The sequence below is a fragment of the Schistocerca cancellata genome, chromosome 4 (genome assembly GCF_023864275.1).
Source record: "Schistocerca cancellata isolate TAMUIC-IGC-003103 chromosome 4, iqSchCanc2.1, whole genome shotgun sequence".
Lineage (NCBI taxonomy): Eukaryota > Metazoa > Arthropoda > Insecta > Orthoptera > Acrididae > Schistocerca > Schistocerca cancellata.
The window spans coordinates 471176906-471202801 of NC_064629.1; the positions used below are offsets into that span (position 1 = coordinate 471176906).

The 25896-nt window shown below is 37.7% G+C and overlaps 1 protein-coding gene across 1 annotated transcript in view; it reads right to left on the reverse strand.

Annotated features, from left to right (window-relative positions):
• Nucleotides 1–25896, reverse strand: part of LOC126185116 (formin-binding protein 4-like) — a 198774-nt gene that overhangs the window by 3675 nt on the left and 169203 nt on the right. Inside the window, exons 9-10 of the mRNA XM_049927934.1 lie at nt 4759–5021; nt 3066–3673 (exon numbers count right to left, since the gene is read on the reverse strand). Of these exons, the coding sequence (XP_049783891.1) occupies nt 3066–3673; nt 4759–5021 (871 nt within the window). The remainder of the gene's footprint in view (nt 1–3065; nt 3674–4758; nt 5022–25896) is intronic.

A 25896-nucleotide genomic window follows, 5' to 3' on the forward strand; every position in this document is an offset into this window, starting at 1 on the left:
TGAAACATAAATAAATATAATTTAAATTCTGTAGATGGACAAAAAGATATGATATCATTAGACTACAGAAATAGTGATCAGACATTAGCAACAGTCACAACTTTCAAGTATCTAGGAGTATCTGTCTTGAGAGAATTTAAGGTGAAATGACCACATATATCTAACAAAGGGGAGGGAGGTGCCAGACTCAGATTTACTGGATGGATCTTATTCAGGTGCAATGCATGGATAAAATATGTTTCTTGAATACTGTTCGTTGGTCTGGGACTGTTAAAAAGTTGGATTAATGGAAGAAATAAAAAAAAAGCTGGGCGATACATCATGGATTTGATTAGTCAGTATGACAGTGGTAAAGACATGCTGAACAAACACTAGAGAGCGAGAGATGCAAGAAGAAAGTTTTTGTGAAGGGTCTTACTACCAAAATTCCAAGAGTCCATATTCCAAACTGAGTTAAGAAACATATTACTTCCTGTAACACACATCTCGCATAATGACCACAACGCTAAAATTAGGGACATTCAGGCTCTTACATAGGGGTACCAAGAGTTTTCTTCCAGTGTACCATCTGCAAAAGGAATAGAGATAAGAGGTGGGGAAATGATACTGGTACTTTACATAAGCCTTACTGTGGTTTTGCCACTACATATTTACATGTAGGTGTTAATCTCCTACATTCTTAGGGTTGACCTTGGCCCACACCATATGATAATGACTATAATTAGAGCCAGGAATGATGGCGGTAGAGTTTAGGCTTTTCTGTACACCTAACATCTCTCATCTTTCAACAGCCGATGAGTGTTTAGTAGTTTTCCGAGTGCTCTGATATGTAAGTCTAGGCCAGCATTAAAAGTGATTGTAATAAATTATTTGGTGAATTTTTATTTCATTTGATGCGGGTTGTCATGGTTGATGGTGGTGCTAAGCAAAAAATTCTCCATAAACAAATGAGGGGTATAATTTATAGGATACACATTTTCTTCTACTCCCAAGCAGAAAACGGAGGACCTATCACAGGTGTTGCCGGGTCTCAGGAATGCACTGAAGAATCAAGTGGCATCAGCTTGAGAAAATCCACTGCAGTGAATTTAATTTATCTGTCCTGAAAACAAATTAGTGTTCCTCACTCATGCTGAATTGCTGAATTTTGTAATGTTTCATAATCCTCATGCAAAAGTTTATGAAATTAACTGTACTGCACAGGAACATAGACATAAAGTTTTATGTTTGCCACCATATCATTGCCAGTGGAATCCGACGGAACTCATACAGGGGCAAGTGAAAGGGTATGTTGCAGAATGAAACACAACATTTAAAATTGGTGACACAGAAAGGCTTTTGCATGAATCTCTAGACAGCAAAACCCCTTCAGCATGGGATGAATGTGTTTGGCATGCAGGATGACATGGAGAGAAAAATTTTAATTGACAATGTGCTTGATCCTATTGTCATCACTCTAAGACAACGTAAATCAGACAACAACATTGACTGCAGAGATATAGATGATGACAACTGCAGTGACTGAAAGCAATGGAAAGTAAGGAACACAAACAATATTTATGCTGTCTTCTTTCTTTTTATGGCTCTTCCACAGCTGCAGTTTTACTATAATACTAAGACATATTCTATCTCCAGCAACTGTAATAAAAGTCTTATTTAGAACAGATGCATTTTGCTTTATCCTGATGTGTCTTGAATGGACAATATTTTGGTTCCTACATTGCCAAGCCACTTGATTTCTGTCATAGTTTTGTCCATCGTTGCTGCGGGAATATCACATTCAACATTTGTGTTAAATAACCTATATTTTAGCAATTAATTGCTGTTTGTGTATGACAGACACACACACACACACACACACACACACACACACACACACACACACACACACACAAAGACGTTTGATTTTTCAGCACACAGCATTTCACTGACTTACAATATACTTTAGTTTTTATGTTTTTGTGAGTCCATAATTCACCTTTGTGTACTTCGTCAAATATGCTCTGGTCAAAGTACTTTAAAATAAAGTAAAACATGTCTTGTCTAAATAATATTTTTATTAAAGTCACGAAAGACAGAATATCTTCCAGTATTACATATAATATTTTTGTAATATTTAAATTATTCCCTTGAGAATGTTATGCAACATGTAATGTGTGGCAGACTGTGTCTAATTTGGCAGTAGTACACATTGCACATGACCAGCACAGCAATTGTAAAGCACAGAAGATAATCAGACAGTTCATAAGAAGCCAGGTGATGATGAAACATGCAGTCCGGTGCGGTAGCCATCTGTCCATACACATAAGCATTCATACTTTCATGTACGCAGATGCCCAGGGTGAAGCACAAAATGCAACTTGCTGCACCAGCCAACATTGTGTATTTTATTCCTTTTGTTCCAATCGTATCGTAGTGGTAGTTACGTGGTGGTGGCGGCTTAACTTTCTCCACTGCCTGCTATCCCCTAATGTCAAGCTTATGAAGTGTTTGGTGCCTGCACCTGTCGTTCGCAACTGGAAACACTGCAGTCACCCCCTGTGCCTTTACATTGTGTGGACCTGCATGGCCTGCCTTCGTTCATGGATTCAATTATAATCAAGGCTGCTTAGTGACAATGACATGACGTCTGAGTACAACTGTCTGTGCTAATGACCATGTGACACACATCACCAGTATCTTCCTTTCCTTATCTCTTTCTCTCACTATAGATCCTTCACCTCCCCCTGTACTATTTTTTCTGCATTTCCTCTTGTACCATTCTGTTTCCTAAATAAGTCTTATTTACTGTTTTTAGGTCTATGAAGATACATCGCAACTGACCATAGGAAGAGGCAATGAGCACCATATGGGTACCTGGAACATATGATACTTACTGGGCTTTTGAAAAGGGAGGAAGGGAGGAAGGTAAGGGTGTAATATTTCATCAGCGACTGATGATGAAATCACTCATTCATTCACATCCCCCCCTCCCCCCCCCCCCCCCCTATGCCCCCTACCCGCACGCACACAAAATATTTTTAAAAAACCTTTCAAAAAAAGTACTGATTTACAAATAATCTTACCATATAGGCACTATCATCTGCATACAGTTCAGCATGTGATAGTACAGTTGAGCTACTGCGTGATTCATCATCTTCTATCATCTCTTCACCATCAATGTCTGTATAATCTTCAGTTGTGGGATCATAACCTGGCATGATATGGGCAGACTGTACATAAGAAGTAGAAACAGATATACATGGTGGTGGAGGAGGAGGAGGTGGTGGTGGTGGAGGCGATGAAATAGAAGGAGGGGGAGGTGTCGGTGGCAATGGTGGTGGTGCAGATGCTGGGGGTGGTGGTGATGCTGGGGGTGGTGGTGGTGGTGGGGGTGGTGGTGGTGGCGATGGTGGAGGAGGAGGAGAAGTAGGTGGTGGGGGTGGAGGTGGTGGTGGGGGAGGGGGAGGAGGAGGGGGAGGGGGACCAGCAATAATATATGGGAGCTCTGGATGATCAACTCCAGGTGGTAAAGGCTGAACCCTACCATCTCCTTTCATCACATCTGTTCGATGATCAGGTACTGATGACTGCACAGCAGTGGATGAATTCTCTGCAGGAAGTGGTGCTTGGGTATGTGAAACATGGAGTGGAGCAGAATCTGACAACTTATCACCGTCATCTGAAATGCCATCTGCAAATAAATACAAAAACAAATAAAGTTGTAGCTGAATTATTCTCTCAGTACTAAAATAAATGGTAAATTAATAAGTATAATACTGACTTTATTCTGCTCTGAAGCGTTATCACTTTAGTGAAATAATAAAAAAGGATACAAAAATGTATATTAGGAATACTGGCATAATGGAACAACAATACTTAAAAAAACACATGCACACAATACAGTTCAGAAAAGCAATGAATTCATAGGAAACAAATTTAAAGTTGAACAGATCATCGAAAAAACCTACAGCATAAATATTACTGACATAATGGTTCATATATTACACATGGCATGTGACTGTGCCAGCTTCAATTTCCTTCTTTGTCACTCAAACTGCTTCTTTTATGTGTATAACGTTACATTAGAAGTGAACTTCTTGATTCATAGCATTAACAGGATAAGAAAACGAATCACCTTTCACCTGGCACAATTAACTCAATCTATCGTCTACCCCAAAGCCAGCTTTAGAGCAGAAGCATAATAGTCTCAGGGAAATAAAGGAAATTCTCTGCTAACTTACGTAGGGGAGGACACAGTAAAGGCATTTGGACTAATAAACATGAATAAAGTCGCAAAACATCAGTAAGCTCTGATTATGTTTCGAAATAAATATTTATGATGTTTATGAATAACAATGTAACTGAAATACTGATGCATGGGAATAAACTAATTTACAACTGCCTTTGAAAAGTACATAAATTAGCTTTCTCAGTAAGGGCTTTTAACTGTGAATCTTTATCAAGAGATCTTTTACAAATATTAACAACATAATGGAAAGAAATGCACTAGATAATATACTAATCTACAGCTTTATGTATTTACTTTCAATCTTGTTTTCAGTTTTTATGTTGCTTGTGTGTAATAAAATACATCACTCAATATCAGCACTTAGGATAGGAAAATGAAACCAAATTTCAGTGACAATTTAAAGCCATTTTCAGCACTATTAACATGAAATCTAACAGTATGTACCTAATGACTGACACAAGGAACATAAAGCTGTAAATAATAGCAAAATCACACAGTTTTCTTCTCAAGAGAGAACCATGTATTACCTTTATGATGTTCATATATTTGTTTGGACACAGATGCACGCTGAGAGAGTTGCTTCTTCTTCTGATCACATCCTTTATGAGAAGAGTCTGGTCGTTTATTATTTTTATTTTCTTGAGTTGAACATGGTAAACCAGGCTGCTCCACAAGTTCCTCACTGGCATCCATTGAATCGTCTTCCATTGCGCCACTATCACCCAAATAAGGATATTCCCACTGAACTTCACCAGTCTCAGAATTGTAATAATAATATCTCTTCCATCCCCTAGATGCACCAGATGAGCGCAGCAAAAAGGAAAGAAACAAACAAAGAAAGAAATGATACAACTGAAATAACATTCAAATATTTGAGAATGATTTTAATAAAATCACTACAGTTATGAAGCACCATACATTATTACACTAGACATATTATCAGCTTTCAGAAATTAGGGGCATTACACTGATTCATTTCATTACTCTTACAGTAATTCTCTGTGGCAGCACAAATCATACATGTGCTTTTAAAATAATACAATAATGATCATAATAATAACATTTTCATAACATATTTTTTTCTGTAACAAAAGTTAATTCCACTTCCTACATTTAAGATACAAGAGGATAACAAATATAGTTTTACAGAATTGGAATTAATTACTCATATATCATTGTGGTGTACACTGCTCATTATTTGAAGATCAATGGTTGAACATTTGTTGCAAGTAAAGATAAATAATAAGTGGTAGCTGGAGAACATACAACAGCAACAGAACTACCAACTTTTATGAGACATTTTAGTTTAAAACTGACAAAACTGCATCAAAATTCATTCACATATCATTTAGGTACACCAGTACCTAAGTGATGTTAATAATTTCCATGAAAAGCTTTTTATATGACAGTATCTAATAGCATAGTCACTTAAAATTTAAATAGTCTACCTGCACAAAAATAATAAAACTGTTGCTTCATGTCACTTCATTACATATTGTCTGGAGTTTAAAGGGGAGAGAAATTACTTCATAAACTCATCAACACCATAGTTATCTGCCAACAATACACAATGAGCAAACAAAATGCTGGCATATTTGTAGAACAGCAGATTTGTGGTGAATGTTAGTTTTGAAAACCTTACTGATAATACTGTTTAATTTATTTATTGCTTCACCCTTATGACTGATAGCTTTTAATTATATATCAGTCTACAGATGTTGGAAGACAATAAATAATCAGCCACAGGAATGAATTTCCAGAATTATTATTACATGATGTTATTTCAGTTGTTGTGTGTCAGAATATAGTTTTAAATAAGTTTTCATGTCCACGAAATTATCTCACTAACAACCCAGAATATTTGGCATACCTCTTTGGCAGAGAGTTTTGAAACATATTACTTTCTTCTCGGCATGCATCGTGGGGTGTTCTTCCATTATTATTAAAGACTGAGAGTTGTACAATAATAGTGATTCAATTGACACTCGATGTACTTAAAAATCATTTAACAAATTTTTCTTATTTCTTTTTCTGCTCATAACTGCTTCACCCAAAATGTATGATGACCACTGTTACATTTATCTTTTGGCACACGGTTTAAGTTTTTTATTTAGTTCCTCTAATGATATATGAAGTGTGTCAGAAAAATGGTGGTCCATTGGCAATGAAATGTATATCTTGAGGCTGTGTGTGATGATAGTAAAAACTACAACATCCCTTTGATTTTTTCACTTTTATTCTACTCAATGTTCCTTCTCATCACACCTCAAAGTGAAATTCAGTATGTCAGCAGTCTAAGACTCATTACAATTAAATATTTTTTATATCAATATGTTCATCTACATACATAATCTGCAAGCCACTGTATGGTGCATGGTGGAGGGTACCTTGTACTACTACTAGTCATTTCCTTTCCTCCTCCACTAGCAAATGGGGTGAGGGAAGAATGACTGTCTATATGCCTCTGTATGAGCCTTAACTTCTCTTGTATCTTCATGGCCCTTTTGTGAAATAAACATTAGTGACAGTAGAATCATTCTGCAGTCAACTTCAAATGCCTGTTGTCTAAATTTTTTCAATGTTGTCTACCCTCCAGGGATTCCCATTTCCACAATATTCACATGTTAATCAAACATACCGGTAACAAATCTAGTAGCCTGCCTCTGATATGCTTCGATGTTTCCCTTTAATCTGACCTTGTGGAGATTGCAAATACTTGAGCATTACTCAAGAATGGGTTGTACTAGTGTGCTATATGGAGTCTCTGTTACAGATGAACCACACTTCCCTAAAATACTCCCAATAAACTTAAGTCAACCATTCATCTTCCCTACTGCTGTCCTTGTGTGCCATTCTTTTTCATATTGCTTTGCAATATTATATCTAATTATTTAATTGATATGACTGTGTCAAACAGCATACTATTAATGCTGTATTTTGAACATTTGAGGATTGCTTTTCCAACTTGTACCCATTAACTCACATTTTTATACATTTACAGCAAGCTGTCATTCATCATAAAAATTAGAAATTTTGTCTAAGACATCTTGTATCCTCCTGGAGTTACTCAATGATGACATCATCTTGGAACCCACAGAACTACACCAAACAGCCGCAGATTGCTCCTCACCCCGTCCATCACATCATTAACGTATATAGAAAATAAGAGCAGTCTTTTCACATTTCTCTGGGGCACTCCTAATGATACCCCTGTCTTTGATCAACACTCCTCAACAATGGCAACATACTGGGTTCTACGATGACGGAACAAAAATTGCAACACCAAGGAGGAGTTGTGTGACATAAACAAAAGCTGGTAGGTATGGTTCCACATCTGAAAGATGAAGTCTATTCAAATTTCGCACCTGTCACATAAGAGTGGTGCTAGTAGTGGCAGTAGGAGGAGGCAAATCAGGTTTGCTTTAAATACATGTTGTAACAGTCATGAGCATTAGTTTCCCTTGAGATGAGACGTGATGAGTTGATGTTAGCCAAAAATGCCTCTAAGGTGACAAAGACGTCATCATCAATACCTCACTGAGTTTGAATGAGGTCGTGTAATAGCACTATGAGAAGCTGGATGTTCCTTCTGAGATACTGCAGAAAGGCTTGGAAGGAATGAAGCCACTGTACATGATTGTTGGCAATGGTAATCATGGGAATGTATGGTCACAGGAAGACGAGGCTCCGGATGGCAATGTGGCACTACAGAGAGGGAAGACCATCGTGTTTGGTGTGTGGCTCTGGCTCATTATATCCCATCACCAGCAGCAATTTGAGCAGCATTTGGCATCACAGTGATACAATGAACTGTTGCAACTCAGTTACTTCAGGGACAGCTCTGAGCCAGATGTACTGTAGCATGCACTCCACTGACCTCGAACCACCGCCATTTGCAATTCAGTCATATCAAGTGAAAGCTCATTGGAGGGCAGGGTGGAGGTCTGTTGCATCTTCTGATAAAGTTGGTTCTGCCTTGGTACCTTGATGGTCATGTTTTGGTTAGGAGGCCAGTTGAGGGCCTGCGACCAACCTGTCTGAGGGCTAGACACACACCTACACTTCGAGTTATGGTCTGGACTGAGATTTCATATGACAGCAGGAGCACTCTTGTGGTTATTCCAGGCACCCCGACTGCAAATTCGTATGTCAATCTCGTGACTCAACCTGTTGCACTGCCATTCGTGAACAGCATTTCAGCAGGTGTTTTCCAAATGGATAATGCTTGCCCATATCCCGTTGTTGAAATCCAACTTGCTCTGCAGAGTGTTGACATATTGCCTTGACCTGCTCAATCACCAGTCTGTTTCCAATTGAGCACATATGGGACATCATCATATGCAACTCCCGTGACATCTACAATCAGCATTAACCGTCTGTGTATTGCCAGACCAATTGCAACAGGCATGGAACTCCATCCCACGTACTGACATCCAGAACCTGTATGATACCAATGCATTCACATTTTCAAGCTTGCACTGAACATTCTGGCAGTTACACTGGTTATTAATGTACCACCATTTTCACATTTGCAATAGCTTATCTCATGCTAACCTTTGATCTTGCAATGTTAATTGCTTTAATATGTTACTTAGACAAATGTATTCCCAAAATTTTATTACTCTACATTAATTATTTTTTGGTGTTGCGATTCTTTTCCCATCAGTGTATTACATAAGAAGACTTCAGGCCACTAACAAATCTGTACCTGTATTAACAGTCTGCAGTGGGGGCACATTTCCAGAAAACTAAACATATGGCTTCTGCCTGTTGCCCTTCATCCATTGTTGACAAGGTATCAGGCAGAGAACAGGACGAGCAGAGTTTTGCATGAGCTTTCACTTGATATGACTGAATTGCAAATGGCGGTGGTTCGAGGTCAGTGGAGTGCATGCTACAGTACATCTGGCTCAGAGCTGTCCCTGAAGTAACTGAGTTGCAACAGTTCATTGTATCACTGTGATGCCAACTGATATGATTTGTGTACAGAAGCTTCTCTACCTCACGGAAATTTATTGTATGTGAACTGAGTACACGCTCAAGAATTCTGCAGCTATCGAATGTTAAGGATATTGATCTGTAATTTTGTGGGTCCGTTCCTGTATCCTTCTTATATACAAGAGTCAATCTCACTTTTTTCCAGTGCCTTGGTCCTCTGCACTGGGCGAAAGATTTGCGAAAAATGTGAGCTAAGTAAGAGACCAATGTTGTAGAGTACTCTCTACAAAACGAAGTATGTATTCTATCTGGACCTGGTGATTTATTTGTTTTCTACTCTTTCATTTGCTTCTCTATGCCATGTTTTACCATTACTATAACCTTCACATGGGTGTCTGTGTGATGGTGTGTGTATGTATGACCCTCTTGCATGAATGATTTCTTAAATGCAAAATTTAAAACTTCAACATTCCAATTTTCTGTATTCTATTGCTACAGAAAACTGGTCAACAACTGCTTGGACATAAGCCTTCAACCTGCTAGCAATTTTATAAAAGACTAGAATCTTCTCTGTTTATTGGCAAGATCTTTTGCTAAGGTATGGTGGTGGTAGTTGTACGTTTCATACATCGATCTCTTCACAGAAGCACAAATTTCTGCTAACTTTTCCCTGTCATCATTTGTGCGATCTTTTTCTAACCGAGAATGCAACAGTCTCTTCATCCTCAGCATTTCCTGAATATTGTTACTAAAGCACAGCCATGAATGGCTTAGAACCCCACCCCCTTTTCATTTTTTTCCAAAGTGCCCCTCATTGTGATATATAACTAACTTCAATATTGTACCCTACAATCTGTTGCAGGTGAATTGAATTTCAATAGTCCATTTTCTTCTCTGCATGCCCAAATGGAAATTAAATACTATTTTTAATCTTTTAATAGGGACACCACTTCGTCATTGCCTGGAATGTGTTAAAAAGAAGGATAAAAAATCATGTCTAATTTTTTTCATAAATGGATTATGATTACAATTGGCACTGTAATTCTTTACTGGTGAAACTCTGTATTTACATTCTAGGCAAACTTCTGTGATCACAGAAAGGTTCAAATGGCTCTAAGCACTATGGGACTTAACATATGAAGTCATCAGTCCTCTAGACTTAGAACTACTTAAACCTAACTAACCTAAGGACATCTCACACATCCAGGCCCGAGGCAGGATTAGAACCTGTGACTGTAGCAGCAGTGCGGTTCCGGACTGAAGCGCCTACAACCGCTCGGCCACAGCGGCCGGCTCACAGAAAGGGCTACAGACAGTTTCAGTAATTTTTCATATATCATTTTCATCACCATTAACATAATTGTGACCTTCGAGATAGTTGTCATTTCTTAGGTTCAACTTCAATATCTTTGATGGAGGAATAAAGCAAATCCTAATTTTCCATATCAAGTTACTAAGTGGATAAAAAAACTTGACATATCACATTTCAATCACAAATGAAATAATAAGTGATAAGCACACAGGGACTTATTTAAGACCATCTGTAAAAGACTACATGTTTGATAATTAAATTGCATTCAGAGGTACATGCTGGGCAACACAAAACTGCTCCAGAAAATATTTATAAGACTGATGCAGAACTGACCCTCCTAATGAACAGAGAAAATGCTAAAAACCATAATTTTGTAGCACAAATTTTCTGCTGTTACACCTGCACATGTTCACCTCCTGCATGCTCTGTCCCTAGTAATTTGCAGTGTCATTATATTTGAGTGAGAGAGGGATGCAGATGTGTTTTGTGAACAGCTGAATGCAACACAAAATAGTGTTCACTATAAAACAGTGCACATTCCTTGTCAAGTGATATGTGAAGTACAATTTGTGGAAAACGTATGTGGAACTATTTGAATCAACTTTGAACTGGAAATATTTAGGCAAAACCTCCAGCAAAGTCGGCAATGCAAAACTTAATGGTAAAATAGTGCAAAACAGGCTCTGTGGCAAATAAAATGCGTAAATATCTGAAAAGAGTATGAATAGCAGAAAAAATTGTTCAAGCAGTTTTATTTTGCCCATCCTTTATATAAATTACCATATAATTGAATTTTGGTGCAGTTTTCTCTCTACCAACATAATATATTTCCTCAGACTATAGCTGGAACATATAAAAAGGCAAAGACAGTTTTCTGCAGAGGAAATCAAAATTTTCATATCAAAAGCTATTGACACAAATCAGAACCAAGGTTATGCAGTATCATGGCAAGATGTCTTATGAAAGAGAAAATCCTTATTAAGCCTTGTGAATCTCACTGACTTTGTTGCGCCTTCCTCTACAGAACTAAAACATGAAATTTTTGTTCTACATACTGTAAATGTAATGTTTATATAGTAGGTTGTACCTGGCCTACTTGTGATTTCCACTGTCAATGACAATTGAATTCAATCTTTAGAATTTATATGTATTCCCACTGAAATTCTGAAATAGAAGCCTAAATTTTCTACTTCATTTATTTTTTTTAGTAAGAAAATTCAAAATTACCCCCTTTTCATAACTAAGAATGAGACTTAAGCTACATTAAATAACTCTCACATTACCTATTCTATAAATAAATGTCAATAACTGCATTCCAACCATGATCTCAATTACATTTACACAATTCTTTCAAATATCATTTACAGTAAAAACACGCATAGGATAAAGAAACAGGCTACTAGAAGTGAGGAGGAGCAGGAGAAGGAAGGCAGAGGAGATAGTGATTGTGGTTGTTACACTTCTCTGAACAATTCACTGCAAAGTGTGACTTTTATATTTAATAAGAAAAACTGAAAACACTGAAAAATAAATAAAGCCCAGCTTTCACATCAATAGTGTGTACTGATGGAATTGAAACTCTCAAGGCCACTTTTTTTATAAGAGCATTGCTCCATCCCTTCAGTCTGAAACACAAATATCTGTCATTGTGCAGCAAACAATATGTTGACACATGTACACAGTAGGAACTTCTAATAACTTACCATAAGCAGTTGTACATACTTTATCCAAAATTTGTAAAATAGTTCTGGAAATAACAATATAATAATGACAAGCACAAACAAAGAAGGAGTGGATTGAATTGGTAGAACATATATTTAAAACTGTATTCAATGCAGGTGGACAGGGGAGGCTCATCAGTGGTATGGTGTTCAAAACTATCAAACACATTCAAAAGAAGAAGAGCAAGTACTGTAATCATAATCTAGGGTCCAGATAGACACAAAATGTGTGGTGTCACCGCCAGACACCACACTTGCTAGGTGGTAGCTTTAAATCGGCCGCGGTCCATTAGTACATGTCGGACCCGCGTGTCGCCACTGTCAGTAATTGCAGACCGAGCGCCACCACACGGCAGGTCTAGAGAGACGTACTAGGACTCGTCCCCAGTTGTACGACGGCTTTGCTAGCGACTACACTGTCGAAGCCTTTCTCTCATTTGCCGAGAGATAGTTAGAATAGCCTTCAGCTAAGTCCATGGCTATGAACTAGCAAGGCGCGATTAGCCTTACAGTGTTTCTATTTAAAGAGTTTCATTTGTATCGTCAAGAGCGATGTACCACAATGATGGATTAAAGTTAAGTATTACAGCAGCTACGTACTTTTCTTTATAGCATTCATTACGTATCCTGTTTCAGACCTCACGCCCATCTGCTTGAATGTAACGCGTGCATTTCGGCTACTTCCGAGTGGCATGGCTGTCTTGATACGCCACAGCAAAATGTTCAACATGTAGAGAGAGAGAGAGAGAGAGAGAGAGAGAGAGAGAGAGAGAGAGAGAGAGAGAGAGACCACATGTTTATGTTTGTTGCAGTTTTTCTAACACTAACTGGAGAACACGGTAGCAATATCAATTAATTATAGACAATGGGTTCTTGAATGTGCACTAAAAGACATGAATGTTGGGTTTAGAAGACATTTGGACTGCAATCTGAACATTGCATTCACCCTACAGTAACAATCCGAAGTTGGAATGAACAATTTTATAACAGACTACATCAGTCATCAAGGAGAGGGCCAAATGAAAGTGAATATACTGTTGACAAATGTGTTGAAATTTCTTACGAGACCTGAATAAATTAGTGTGAGGAACCAGCCAATAGTTGCAGTTACCACTATAAACAACGATGAGTATTTCTTAGAAGTGACTACAGTGGACCCCACCGTGCAAACTGCAGTGTAATGATCTCAATAAGAAGCAGACACTTAGAAATTTATGGCTTTTAATGATCAGGATAAGCCTTTGCTAAAACAAATGATTATGAACAATGAAGCTATAAATATTTGCCAAAACTAATCTTTTTACATATCTGTTTTTATATGAAACAACTCGCATAAAACATGTAATGTTGTCTGCGTTGATACAAAATGCTGTCGAGGTCCAAAATTAATATAAATGTAAAGGCACCGTAGGTAGTGTTAATGGAACAGGGATTAAAAATGGCAACTTTCGTGAAAATTGTGAACATTGTGTGTATTAAGTGTTGCTAGTTTTCTATGATGAAGTCTAAAGAATGCAGTCTGCCATAACTGACTGCTTGGGAGAATATTTATACTTGAACGTTTTACTTATACGTGAGAATTTAGTTAATATAAGAATATAATGAAAGTGAACTTTAGTATCTGTCTGTAGACAAATTGACAGGCATTCAATTGAGGAATATAAAGTCATGGGAATGCAGACGACTAAAGGAATATAAGTGATCATGAAATTTCTCAAGGAAGATTATAGTTTAGCACCACATCAACACTCAAACTGAACAGTGGTCAGGCAGAATTTCTGCCATGGCATTTTTCAATTGAGCTCATATCATATGGATTATGTCATGAAGGGAAACCAATGAAGACCTAAATGTGGATGGCCTGCTGGAGTTTTGAATACTATTCTTTCCAAATACATCAGAGAATCCTTATCAGTAAGTTGAAACAATAATGCTTTTGATTTTTGATTCACAATGTCTAGTTTACAAACTGAATGATTCTTTCATCAAACTGTTAATGCTGGGAGGTATGTTTAGAAACTTTTTAATCCATCTGTGGGTGAAATGATGAAGGTTGAATAATTGTACAGTCAGTTTCAGGAAAATGGAGTAAAAACAAAGAGCTCGCATCCAACCTTGGCACAAGTTTGTTGGGTATTTGATGATGAGAGCAAAGTCATCAATTGCACTAACAATTGCATTAAAATTTTTAGGATATCACTTGTGATTATTTTCACCATCTTCTGCAAAGATAAATTTTCCTGATCATTAACTATAGTCTGCTAAAAATAAAATAACTAGTTAGTTGAAAGTTCACATTTTGAAACTTAGTTCCTCTTGTCACAGCTCTCAGTGTCACATGTGAATTGTAGTCAACGTGCCACAAAAAAGCTGAAGTTCATTTGCAGTTTTCAAGGACACTATCTGATCACAAGTATCTGGACCCTTTCTTCCTCAAGAGGAGAAACCAGGGAAAATAGTGATGTCCTATGTGGGGCCTGGAGCGAAGTTGACATTCTAACTCATCCCAAAGGTGTTCCATTGCAGTCACGTCAGGACTCTGGGTGAGCCACCCCATTTCAGGAATGTTATTGTCCACAAACCTTTGCCTCAGAGATGCTACTTTAAGAGAAGGTGTACTGTCATGCTGATACAAACAATCATCATCTCTAAACTGTTCCTCTACTACATGCAAGGTACAATGCTGTAAAATGTGTTCATATCCTTCCACATTTAGCATTTTCTTACGTGCAATAATGGGCCCACCCCCATACAGTAATACCACCTCCTCTGTACTTTACTGTAGGTACTACACATGATGGCAGGCTAACTTTCCCCATGCATTCACCAAACCCAAACCCTGTCACTGAATTGCCACAGGGTATAACACAATCTGTCACTCTAAATCACTCATTTCCAGTTATCCACTGTCCAGTGGTGTTACTCTTTACATCAAATCAAGCATCACTTAGAACTCACAACAGAAATGTGTAGTTTATGAGGAGCTGCTCAATGATTGTACCCCACTCTTTTTAACTTCCTAAGCTATTTGGACTGCTGGTAGCACATTTGGAACTCACGTGTCATTCCTTCTGTTGATTTCATGCAATTTTTTACGACCACTCTCTGTAATGCTTGACAGTCCCTGACTGTCAGCATATGGGGTCTGTCTGGATTTGGTTTAGCTTTGGTGGTTCTTTCACATTTCCACTTCACAGTTCACATCCGAGATAGTTGAAACAGTATCCTAAGTTTCACAGGGTTCCTAGTATGTGCAATCACAAGTATGAGCGAAGGCAGGCATAGGACTGGCTGTACAAAGCTGTTGCAGTGACCTATATACCGTTCTGGTAGTCCGGGAATTCAGCGTGTGGTGGTGCCAGGGGCCGAGTGGAGACTTGCTTCCATCTCACGACACCAGCCTTCTAGTGGTAATCTTCAAATGGACTACGCGGGCACTCGGTGAATCTATGTGCCCGGACCATGTGTGTTATCTTTGCAGCTGCACGGCGGGCTGCGCTTTGCACATGTTGACGTCTGCGTGGCTGAGTGGTGGCAGATACCACAGTGGGGAATATTGTGTTATCAGTAGAGAAACAGTAACAGCAGAATGGGTTGGTCAGGAAAGCTCAGTGACTTTGGGTGTGGGCCAATCATTGGATATCACCCAAGTAACAAATCCATCAGGAACATTTCAACCCTTCTACATCTGCACACATCAGCTGCTTGTATACTGACAACTTGCTATATCCTGTTGCAGGGCATGCTCTACAACATGACAATTGTGACCTCGGCACCTGTTTCACCACGCGTGTCATCTCGATTCTTCCCCCAGACACCAGTTTCTCAGAATTCCACAGGTGGGAACTAGCACTACACCACATCCTTGGTTCTTGCCACCCAACTGGTCTTAATTTACATTAATTTCTTCCGTCTCAGCATTTCTTCACAGTTGCTACTCTTTGCTTCACTCCGTTTTAGTTCATTGTCTTACCCATCGATTTTTCACTGTCCCCCTCCCACCTCTGTTACGTACAATGCACTTAGCTTTTCACTTTTATTAACACATGCATGATGTGTAAGCAGTAATCTCTGTCTGCATATTACCCTGTTTTCCACCTTTAGGCTCTCAGGTTTTCAAATCTCATCTGATGCAGTCCCCAACAATCAGTCTTTTCTTCTCATCCCGTGTGGTAAGTCTCTCCTGACCCGCAGTTCAGGGTGACTTTCCCAAAATCTACCCCTTTTCCTAGACCTCCCCAGTCCCTTTCCTTCACCCCTCTTCTTTTTCCTTCAATCCTTCTGCCTGAAGAAGGAGCCACTGGCTCCAAAAGATTGCCAATTACAACCGCCTTTTATGTGTGTGTTCTACTGCTGCTTGGTGAGGATTTTTTATCCATCCAGTTACATTATTTTGTTAGAAATGAAGAAATGTTTAGTGAATGTGTCAACAACAGAGGACACCATTTACAGGACAAAATTATTAAAACCAACTATTGTAAAATGCTAAAATGGCATAGTATTTTCTGTTCACAAAAATATATTTTTTCTGCATCTTGCCTGGTTCATTTATAAGTACCGTTTGAAATAGATGAGGTCTTCTTTTTGCCAGTCTCTGTAGATTTAACCAGAGTGTAGTGTAACTACTTTTGTGTCAGGCTTAGTCATTTTCTGGGCCTGTTTTACTACAGCCATCACATACTAAAATTTTGTTACATACTCTTAAATGAGTTTTATATGCATTATTGATTGTTTTGCATGTATGATTAATGAACTGAAATAACTTTTAAAGCTGGCAATCATTTCTAACTGCTATCGCCCGATTTTTCAATTACGGCAACATATCAGTTCCATTGAAAATAAAATTATGTTACTTTTAGAGGTAATTAAATTATAAATGATGCAGATGTACAGGGTGATTCAAAAAGAATACCACAACTTAAAAAATGTGTATTTAATGAAAGAAACATAATATAACCTTCTGTTATACATCATTACAAAGAGTATTTAAAAAGGTTTTTTTTCACTCAAAAACAAGTTCAGAGATGTTCAATATGGCCCCCTCCAGACACTCGAGCAATATCAACCCGATACTCCAACTCGTTCCACACTCTCTGTAGCATATCAGGCGTAACAGTTTGGATAGCTGCTGTTATTTCTCGTTTCAAATCATCAATGGTGGCTGGGAGAGGTGGCCGAAACACCATATCCTTAACATACCCCCATAAGAAAAAATCGCAGGGGGTAAGATCAGGGCTTCTTGGAGGCCAGTGATGAAGTGCTCTGTCTTAGCATCAACTGACGCTGACGCCTAGTCAACAGCGCCTCAAGCGAACAAATGTACAACTAAATGAAACTTTATAGCTCCCTTAATTCGCCGACAGATAGTGCTTAGCTCTGCCTTTTGTTGTTACAGAGTTTTAAATTCCTAAAGTTGTGGTATTCTTTTTGAATCACCCTGTACTTTTCCCAACAAAGAGATTTCTGAAATGAAGAAGCACTTTCACTGAAAGCAGTCTTTAAAAAATTTCATAGATAAGTTTTGAGTACTGGATCATCACTGTACTAGGTTAAATGTGTGGGAAAAGAAAGCTTCAGCAATTTTTGAAGTTACTGGCTCATGTCCATAACTAAAATATATGCTATTTCAAAAACCAGTTCTGTTTGTTTTGCTTTTAAATGGGCATAAATGATGGACTTGTAAATCAGGGTCAGGGTCTGTTGAATTGGAGTACTAATATAATACATTCAATGTCACAGATTCCTGCTGTAACAATTTAGTGAATTTTCAAGTAAAAACAGTAGTAAAATTATGTATGTTAGTAACTGCTGTTTAAGTGTTACACAGGACTATCTTTGGTTTCATAGTTTACAAGTAGCTCATACTAATTTAGACAGGCTGGTATAGCTAATAGAAGCACAAAACTAGATATAACTGATGGGAACGACTTCAATCACTGGACAGGATTTTTGGCTCTTTCCTGACGAAGCAACCAGGGGTTGCGAAAGCCGAATTTTGAGTGTATGTTTGTGTGTCTATCGACCTGCCAGCACATCTTTGTTTTTTTTTTATATATATATAGTTATAATAGAAGGAAACATTCCACGAAGGAAACATATACCTAAAAACAAAGATGATGTAACTTACCAAATGAAAGTGCTGGCAGGTCGACAGACACACAAACGAACACAAACATACACACAAAATTCAAGCTTTCGCAACAAACTGTTGCCTCATCAGGAAAGAGGGAAGGAGAGGGAAAGACGAAAGGAATATATATATATATATATATATATATATATATATATATATATATATATATATATATATAGACACACACACACACACAGCTTTTGCAATCTACTTTCTTTACTTATTCTTATACAGTCTTGTAAGCATTTCCAACTGTTGGCTACAAGAGTGGATATCTTTTTGCAATGCCCTGCAAAAAACTTGTTTTCAGAAATTTGGTGCAAGTCCCATTTGTTTTTATTCTATACCCCCATAAACCATCAACCTTGAAGTCCTGTGGTGATTTTTGCGCCTCAATAATATAGAATCTGCCTTGTAGGTGCAAAGTTAGCTGTGAAAAGGTCAGACTAATATACAATTCCAGGAGTGTGGCAGTACTGGGGAATATAATCTGGGCATAAAATAGTCACCCATTCAGATTTCTGAATGTGAACTGTTTAGAAGGATGTTGTTATTAGAAAAAAAATATAAATAAATAAATAAATAAAATTTATCTTGGCCCATGTGTCAGAGTGTAGAATGTTAGATACTTTAATCGTGTAGGTAGATAATAAAAATTGAAAAGATAAGTGTATAGGTTGAAGACAAATATAATGTCATGAACTGTTATTGGATAGCTCAGAGGGCAAGAGGCAAGATTTCGGGTTCAAATCCTGGTCCAAAATACAGACAGAAAGTTTCAAAACAGTGCACACACCCTTGCAAAATGAGAGATGCATTCTAGATTAACACAGTACTTTGAGACATTACTGAAGCTGAGAAACTGATGATTGCCAGGTCAATGACCTACAATTTATATGAAATAACACCTTAAGTTATGTGATACGGCTACAAAAATCAATAACCTGAAAAGTAATTTCATTTGGACTTGATGAATTCAATGAACATGATTTAAGCATTTATCAGACCTGGAATACAAGTTCATTTCAAAGAACAGTTTGGTTGTTTCAACTGTTGGAAAAGCAGCACAAATTTTAGATCAAATAGAAAATCATGTAATTTATTTACACTGTGAGAAAGCTCTCTGAAATTTTTCTTGAATAATGAATCTGACCACAGCATTAAGGATGCTGATATTTCAGATGCAGTATGTAAGTAATGTATAGTGTGCACCTGCCTGGAATCTCGGAGGCCATTATCTGGGTGGAAAAACTGGAAAACTGTCTGAATTACTATTATGATCAATGGTCATTGAAGACTGACATAAAATGAGCAATTGCATGAATTATTTCACTAGGCTGCTACCTTTAAACGAGTTTGTGTTGAGTCTGTTTTGGACAGATACCAGTGTTTGGGTAAAATAAAAAGGTCTCAAATGATCCAATGGAGTAAGACATAATAGTCTTGAATTCTTGATTTGCAACTTAATTCAACATCGTCTACTCATGGAGTTCTGTTAAGAATAATTTGGCTAAAAGAAACAAACGATAAATTACGGTGATACGAGTAGCCACTCACCACACAGTGAGAGCACTGATTAGTAGCTAAACCGTGCACCTTATGCCACACAACTGCTCCCCCCACCCCTATTCCTTTCCACCCCAGGGATCTTTTCTACCTAAGACTCAGTACTCTATTATAGGTCTAAGAACTACATTTTGATCACCTTCAGGATAGCATTTTTATATGGATACCTTCAATTTAATGAAATCTGAGCAGTACTGAATCTTCCTGTTTATGAAGTTAGTATCACACATTCATCGTTATCACATCAATATTAAGAATCGGGAGTCTCTTACATTAATATTTCCAACATTTGCACATGAAGATCCATTCTTCTGGATAAGCTGACAGGGCCAAGATATAAGTTTACACATATGCATATTATTAAAAATTAACTTGTCAACATACTTACAACTTCAGTAAAATCACTTTATTGGCTACCAGTCCTCTGCTAAACTGTTGCCATGGTTAAAAAAGTTACCTGTGACTTTCAAACTAAAACACACACACACACACACACACACACACACACACACACACACACACAGAGAGAGAGAGAGAGAGAGAGAGAGAGAGAGAGAGAGAGAGAGAGAGAGAGAGAGAGAGAGAGAGCAAAGAGTGAATGTTTATACGCAACACTGAAAGAACATCAAATTTACATCACCTTGCTCCAAGAAAGCCATGCAGAAGAGAATGTAAAACTTCACAGCAGAGGAAGGATCTTGGGCTTTAAAATGACAACTGCAAACAATCACCCTAAACAGGGATTAGCAACCTATGTAAGAAACAATAATTATGAAGTCATGCCATCAACTTCAGAACATTTTTAAAGCTGTAGTTAAAGTGAGGAACTTGGCGAGAGTCAACCCGTACAAACCACCAGGATGTAATTGGCTTTCTCCACCTCTGTCAACACCACACAACTATCATAGCCAGAGACTTCAACAGCCACCATATAGTCGAAGGATATCAAGAAAGTGATGGAAATGGACAAAAACTGGGCAAACAGAAACAGAAAACCTCAACCTATATATGGTGCAAGAGACAAGGAAATCTTCTTTCTTGGCCAATGGAAAAAGGGCTACACACCTTACCAATGCTTTATCGTGTAGTCTCTGAATGTGACCAATGAGGTGCACTGCAGAGTCCTAACCAGATTCCTCCATAGCCAGCCAATATCATCCAATAATTCTCCAGACACAACTGTTCATACCCACTATCCTCTAGTATCTAAACCAAGGTGGAACTACACACACACACACACACACACCCCCCAAAAAAAAAAAGAGCCAACTGGTCTGAATCAAGGAATTTGAAGAGTGTGTTGATCCTGTTACTGCCTCTGATCTCTTATAACTATTAAACAAGGACAGACAAAACAGACAGGAAGAAACAAGCACGAAGGCCTGGTTCTTAATCAGAAAGTTGGATATAGCAAACACCACAGCCACACAAAAATGTAACATAAATTTACAAGATATGGCCAATTTCATGATCTCAAACTCCAAATCAACATGACATACAAACCAAAACAGAAGTTAGATATGTCTTAAAGTAATGGAACACCAGGTTCCACAAAAATCTGTTTTCCACTCGATTTCATTGGAAAGAGACCATAACACCTATTAAGAAAACCATATCTAGAAAGGCAGCAAGTATTTATGGTATTTATCCCAAGTTTCATGGGTTGTACTGTGGTCCTGTGAGTGTTAAACGGTTGATCACCTTCTTTTCAAACTTCTTAGAAACAGGTCATCTGTCACCATTCCTGGCAAAAATTAAGATCACTAATGCACTACAGTCAATCAAAGATTCCTCAAAAGGTTAAAACTAAAGCCCTACTACTCTCTTTAGGGTCATGTTAAAGCTCCTGGAGAGGATCATTCACAAGAGAATCTGTTCAGCCAACAACAAACATGTTAGATCAGAGAGAGGATGTAAGGAACAAGTACTAACAACAGCAATGAATTTACAGCAGTTTTAGATAAACATAGGGGTCTTAGACCTGATGGCAGCCTATGACACCATCTTTTATGACAGACTCCTGTTCAAATTCATCAGTGTCATTCTGTGTTGAAAATCAATCACTCTATTGGCAACGTGCTGAAAAATACATACTTCCAGCTGCTCCCACAGAATTTTAAAAGTAGAGTTCATAAAATCAATGATGGTATCCCAAAAGCTTCTGTTTTGCCCCCCTCATTTCTACTTTGTATACATACAACCTTCCAGAAACAAAGTTCAGGATATTAATTACATGATGATACTGCTCTGATCACTCATAGTTAAAGATTTACGGAACCTGAAGCAACACTAACATCAGACCTGAAGATGTTGGATGATATGTTCTTTGTAATTCTCTCTGACTGAATCCTCAAAGACCACTGTACCAACTTTTAACCAATGGTATAAACAGGCAAATCACAAATCTAAAATCACATTTACAGCCTCCCCAACACTGCAACACTCCAAAATACCTAGATGTGACCCTAGACAGGTGACTGGCATACAAAGTCCATCTCCAGAATGTGGCAGCTAAGATCAAAACATGGCACACCATACTCCAGAAATTAACCGGAACCACCAGGGCTTCAATTCCAACAATCATCAGCTTTATCTCTTTCATACTCAATCACAGAATACTGCTGTTTCTTCCAGCTAAACAGTGCTCACACCAAAATAATTGACACACAGCTCAATCAGTCAGTGCACCTCACCACAGGATGTATTCGTTCCACAAACACATGCAGGATACTGGTTCTTTGTAATATTCCAGTACCGCCAATAAAAAGATCACAGTCATTGTTGAGGGTGCATAAAAAAAATAAAAATTAAAATTAAAAAAATTAAAAAAACCTCAGAAAAATTGCAATTCATTCAAAATCTTCATCACCTGAACCACTTGAGGTCTAACGAACAATCACCACCCCCAGCAATTAGTCTGCAGAACAGTCATCTGAACATGCAGAATTCCTGGAGCAATCAATGGCAAAAGCAAACATCTTTGATGCATCACCAATTAATTAAAATTCCCTGTGAACAACCAGCATGATTTCATCTAACCCAACAACAATGATATATAATGAACTGGATCAGAACTGATTATGGCGAATGTGGATCATTGCTGCACCAATGGGATGGAAGCCCTCTCCCCACAGTGACTGTGGTGAAGAACAGCAAACTGTACATCATATGGCATTTGACTGTTCACTCAGAGATTCAAAGGGACAATGGAGGACATTTGGAATCTGTGTTCGGAAGCTTCTGACTGGAATTCACTCCTTCATTTATGGCTATGAACCTACTATGAACTGGAGATTGTGTGTATCTGTGTAAAAAGCATATATATTTGTTGTATGTAGTTTTCTAGTATTCTCTCCTATCATATGACAAAAGGAAATAACTTTAGATGAGTAACACCATGGCAAACACCACAGCAATCTGAGAAAAAGCAAACTTTGCCGTATCTTTGGAGTAGACCACAAATTAATGCTGCACCATAATGTTTTTCTTTTTTTTGCTGAATAAACATCTTACCATTACTAAAAATCTGAGTTATTTTTGGAATTATCTTCTCATAAACACACTATTCTCATAGCTAAAGATTGTCTCACACACACACACACACACACACACACACACACACACACAACTATCTGCAATTATTATGTCATTTATAATAGCAAATATGGCATACAATATGACAATAACTAAATTTTAGAAAACTTCAAAATTTTACCTTTTTTGGAGACACTTACATAACATACTTGTTTTCATTCCATTAATCAGTGGCACAAACTGCATAATTTACTGCAACTTGAAAAAAAGAAAAAAATACATTCCTGCACTCTCCGACAGGTTATCAAGTCCATACATGATCTCTGCATTTATTAAATTTCTAGATGCAGTGTTGCTGTTTTTATTGGTTAAATGAGGGGAAAGTCCCGCGTAATAAATGTAACATCCCGAGATATAATCTTCACTAACAGTTTCAAAGTGATAGCATCCTACTACTTGCACTTTCCCACATATATGTACCCCTAACACATCCCTGAACACTCACCCCAGCCTCCACCCCACCCATGCATAAAATTTGCATTAGACTTCAGCATGTTGCACACAGTGTTGCTCCCACTACTCTCAGGCCATCCTGCTGCCATACAGAACTATTATCTTGTCCAGGCCATTTTCTCAAGTATTTTTTCTATGTGAAAAATATATATTCACTTAAATAGGGCAGAATGGAAAGTGTAATGCAGATCCAAGTAGCTGATGGGCAGTTACTTCCGACAGCCACTCCAGTGAATATCTGCTGAAAAAGATCAAAGCATAAATCTTGAAGAAAGACACATTTCAGAACGTGATAAGAAAAAAGGAAATCACCAGCTGTAAATTACTGAAGCTATTAATGATGTATAGAATGAAATTTTGTAAAAAGAATTAGCACAGGAATATTCACTCTCCTGTTTAAATTCATTATTCATACTTCATTTCCAGATATAGTATTAAGTTTTCAGTGGAAATGTTGTTTGCTAAATCTATTTCCTGAATACATAATACTAAAATATTTGAAGCAATGTGCAACAAAAATAACAAGTTTACATGTCACACAATCAGAATCACTTTTTTTCCAAAAAACACAAAATCAACTAATGAAAACTGATGCATGACAAAAACTACACTATCTTAGATACACAAAGAATAGAGCATACAGTGAAACTCAAATTTTATGTACAAGGACTTTAATAAATCTATATGTCACTTACATACAAACTACTTGTTCCTAATGACACTGACCAATTAACCATACTTTCATCCTCTGCTTGAGCTGTTTGTGGACATCAGAACAGGAGGTGCCAGTAATCAGTAAGTTGCTCTCTTTGCTGTTAAAGTTGAGTTTCAAACCTGAAGCCATTACTTCTCTCTGAAATAGATTCTCAACTGTCTTCACAAGGATGAGTGAACCCTACTCCTACACTCCCACTAAGAAATGATCTATGTACTGGAGATTGAAACCAGGCTGTGTGTGTTGCAGGTAAAATTTGCCGACTGCTCCACTGTTTGTATGAATTAATCCTCTCCATATTAATCAATATTCAATTTGTTCATATTTTGTCCTAACACCATAAGCCAACAATCTTATATACAACTAACTTTTCATTTTTTGACTTCAAAGAAAGACATTTCACCCAGGTTGTTTGGTTAAAATAAGTACTTTATTTCGCACTACTGGTCATCTTCAAACTCTAGATAATTTTCAAGTGCAATAATGTGTGTAGACACATCCTCTTACCAAGTATATATCAAAAGTCATAGGCTATGCACATTTACACATGATATGGTCATCAACAGACAGAACCTTACAACTAACAGCCAGAAACCACACACCCACACATTTTTATAGTCCCAAAATGTATATAGTTACTAGGAGGATGAGTCTAGATCCATCTGTGTACTTCAAAATGAGCTAGAGCTTCAAACTGACCAGTAAAGCTAAATAAGTCTTTATTTTAGCGAAACAGCCTAGTGGAAATGATGTTTTCCTAAGAATTTATCAAGGTTGTAGTGACGACCCAGAGGAAATCAATGAATCTGGTGAGGTTATGTCAGCAATGACAGGACTTTCCCAAACAATTATGAAAAATCAGTTAGCCCTAAAACTATAACTCTACCCAATGTCAAATAAGGCACGGGCAGGAGTACATGAGATGGGGTCCAAAATGGATTTTTTTGGTATAATCTGATGTGCAAAAGGTTCAGGAGATGTGGCGTGGTCAGATAAAACTGTTATCACATCTAGGGCATCAGCCCTTTATGTAAGAAATGAATCCTCATTTTAAGGCTGTATGCATGCCTTAACCTCGAGAAAAAATTAAGGTACAGTTTCAACATTAAATATATAGTTGTTACCCATAGTAGTAAACTGCTGCCTTCGGATGTACAACACTTTTACAAGGGAATGGGGAAAATGCCAAATATGGCCACATTTAATAGAAACCTTGGTCGAAGTCATTTTTCT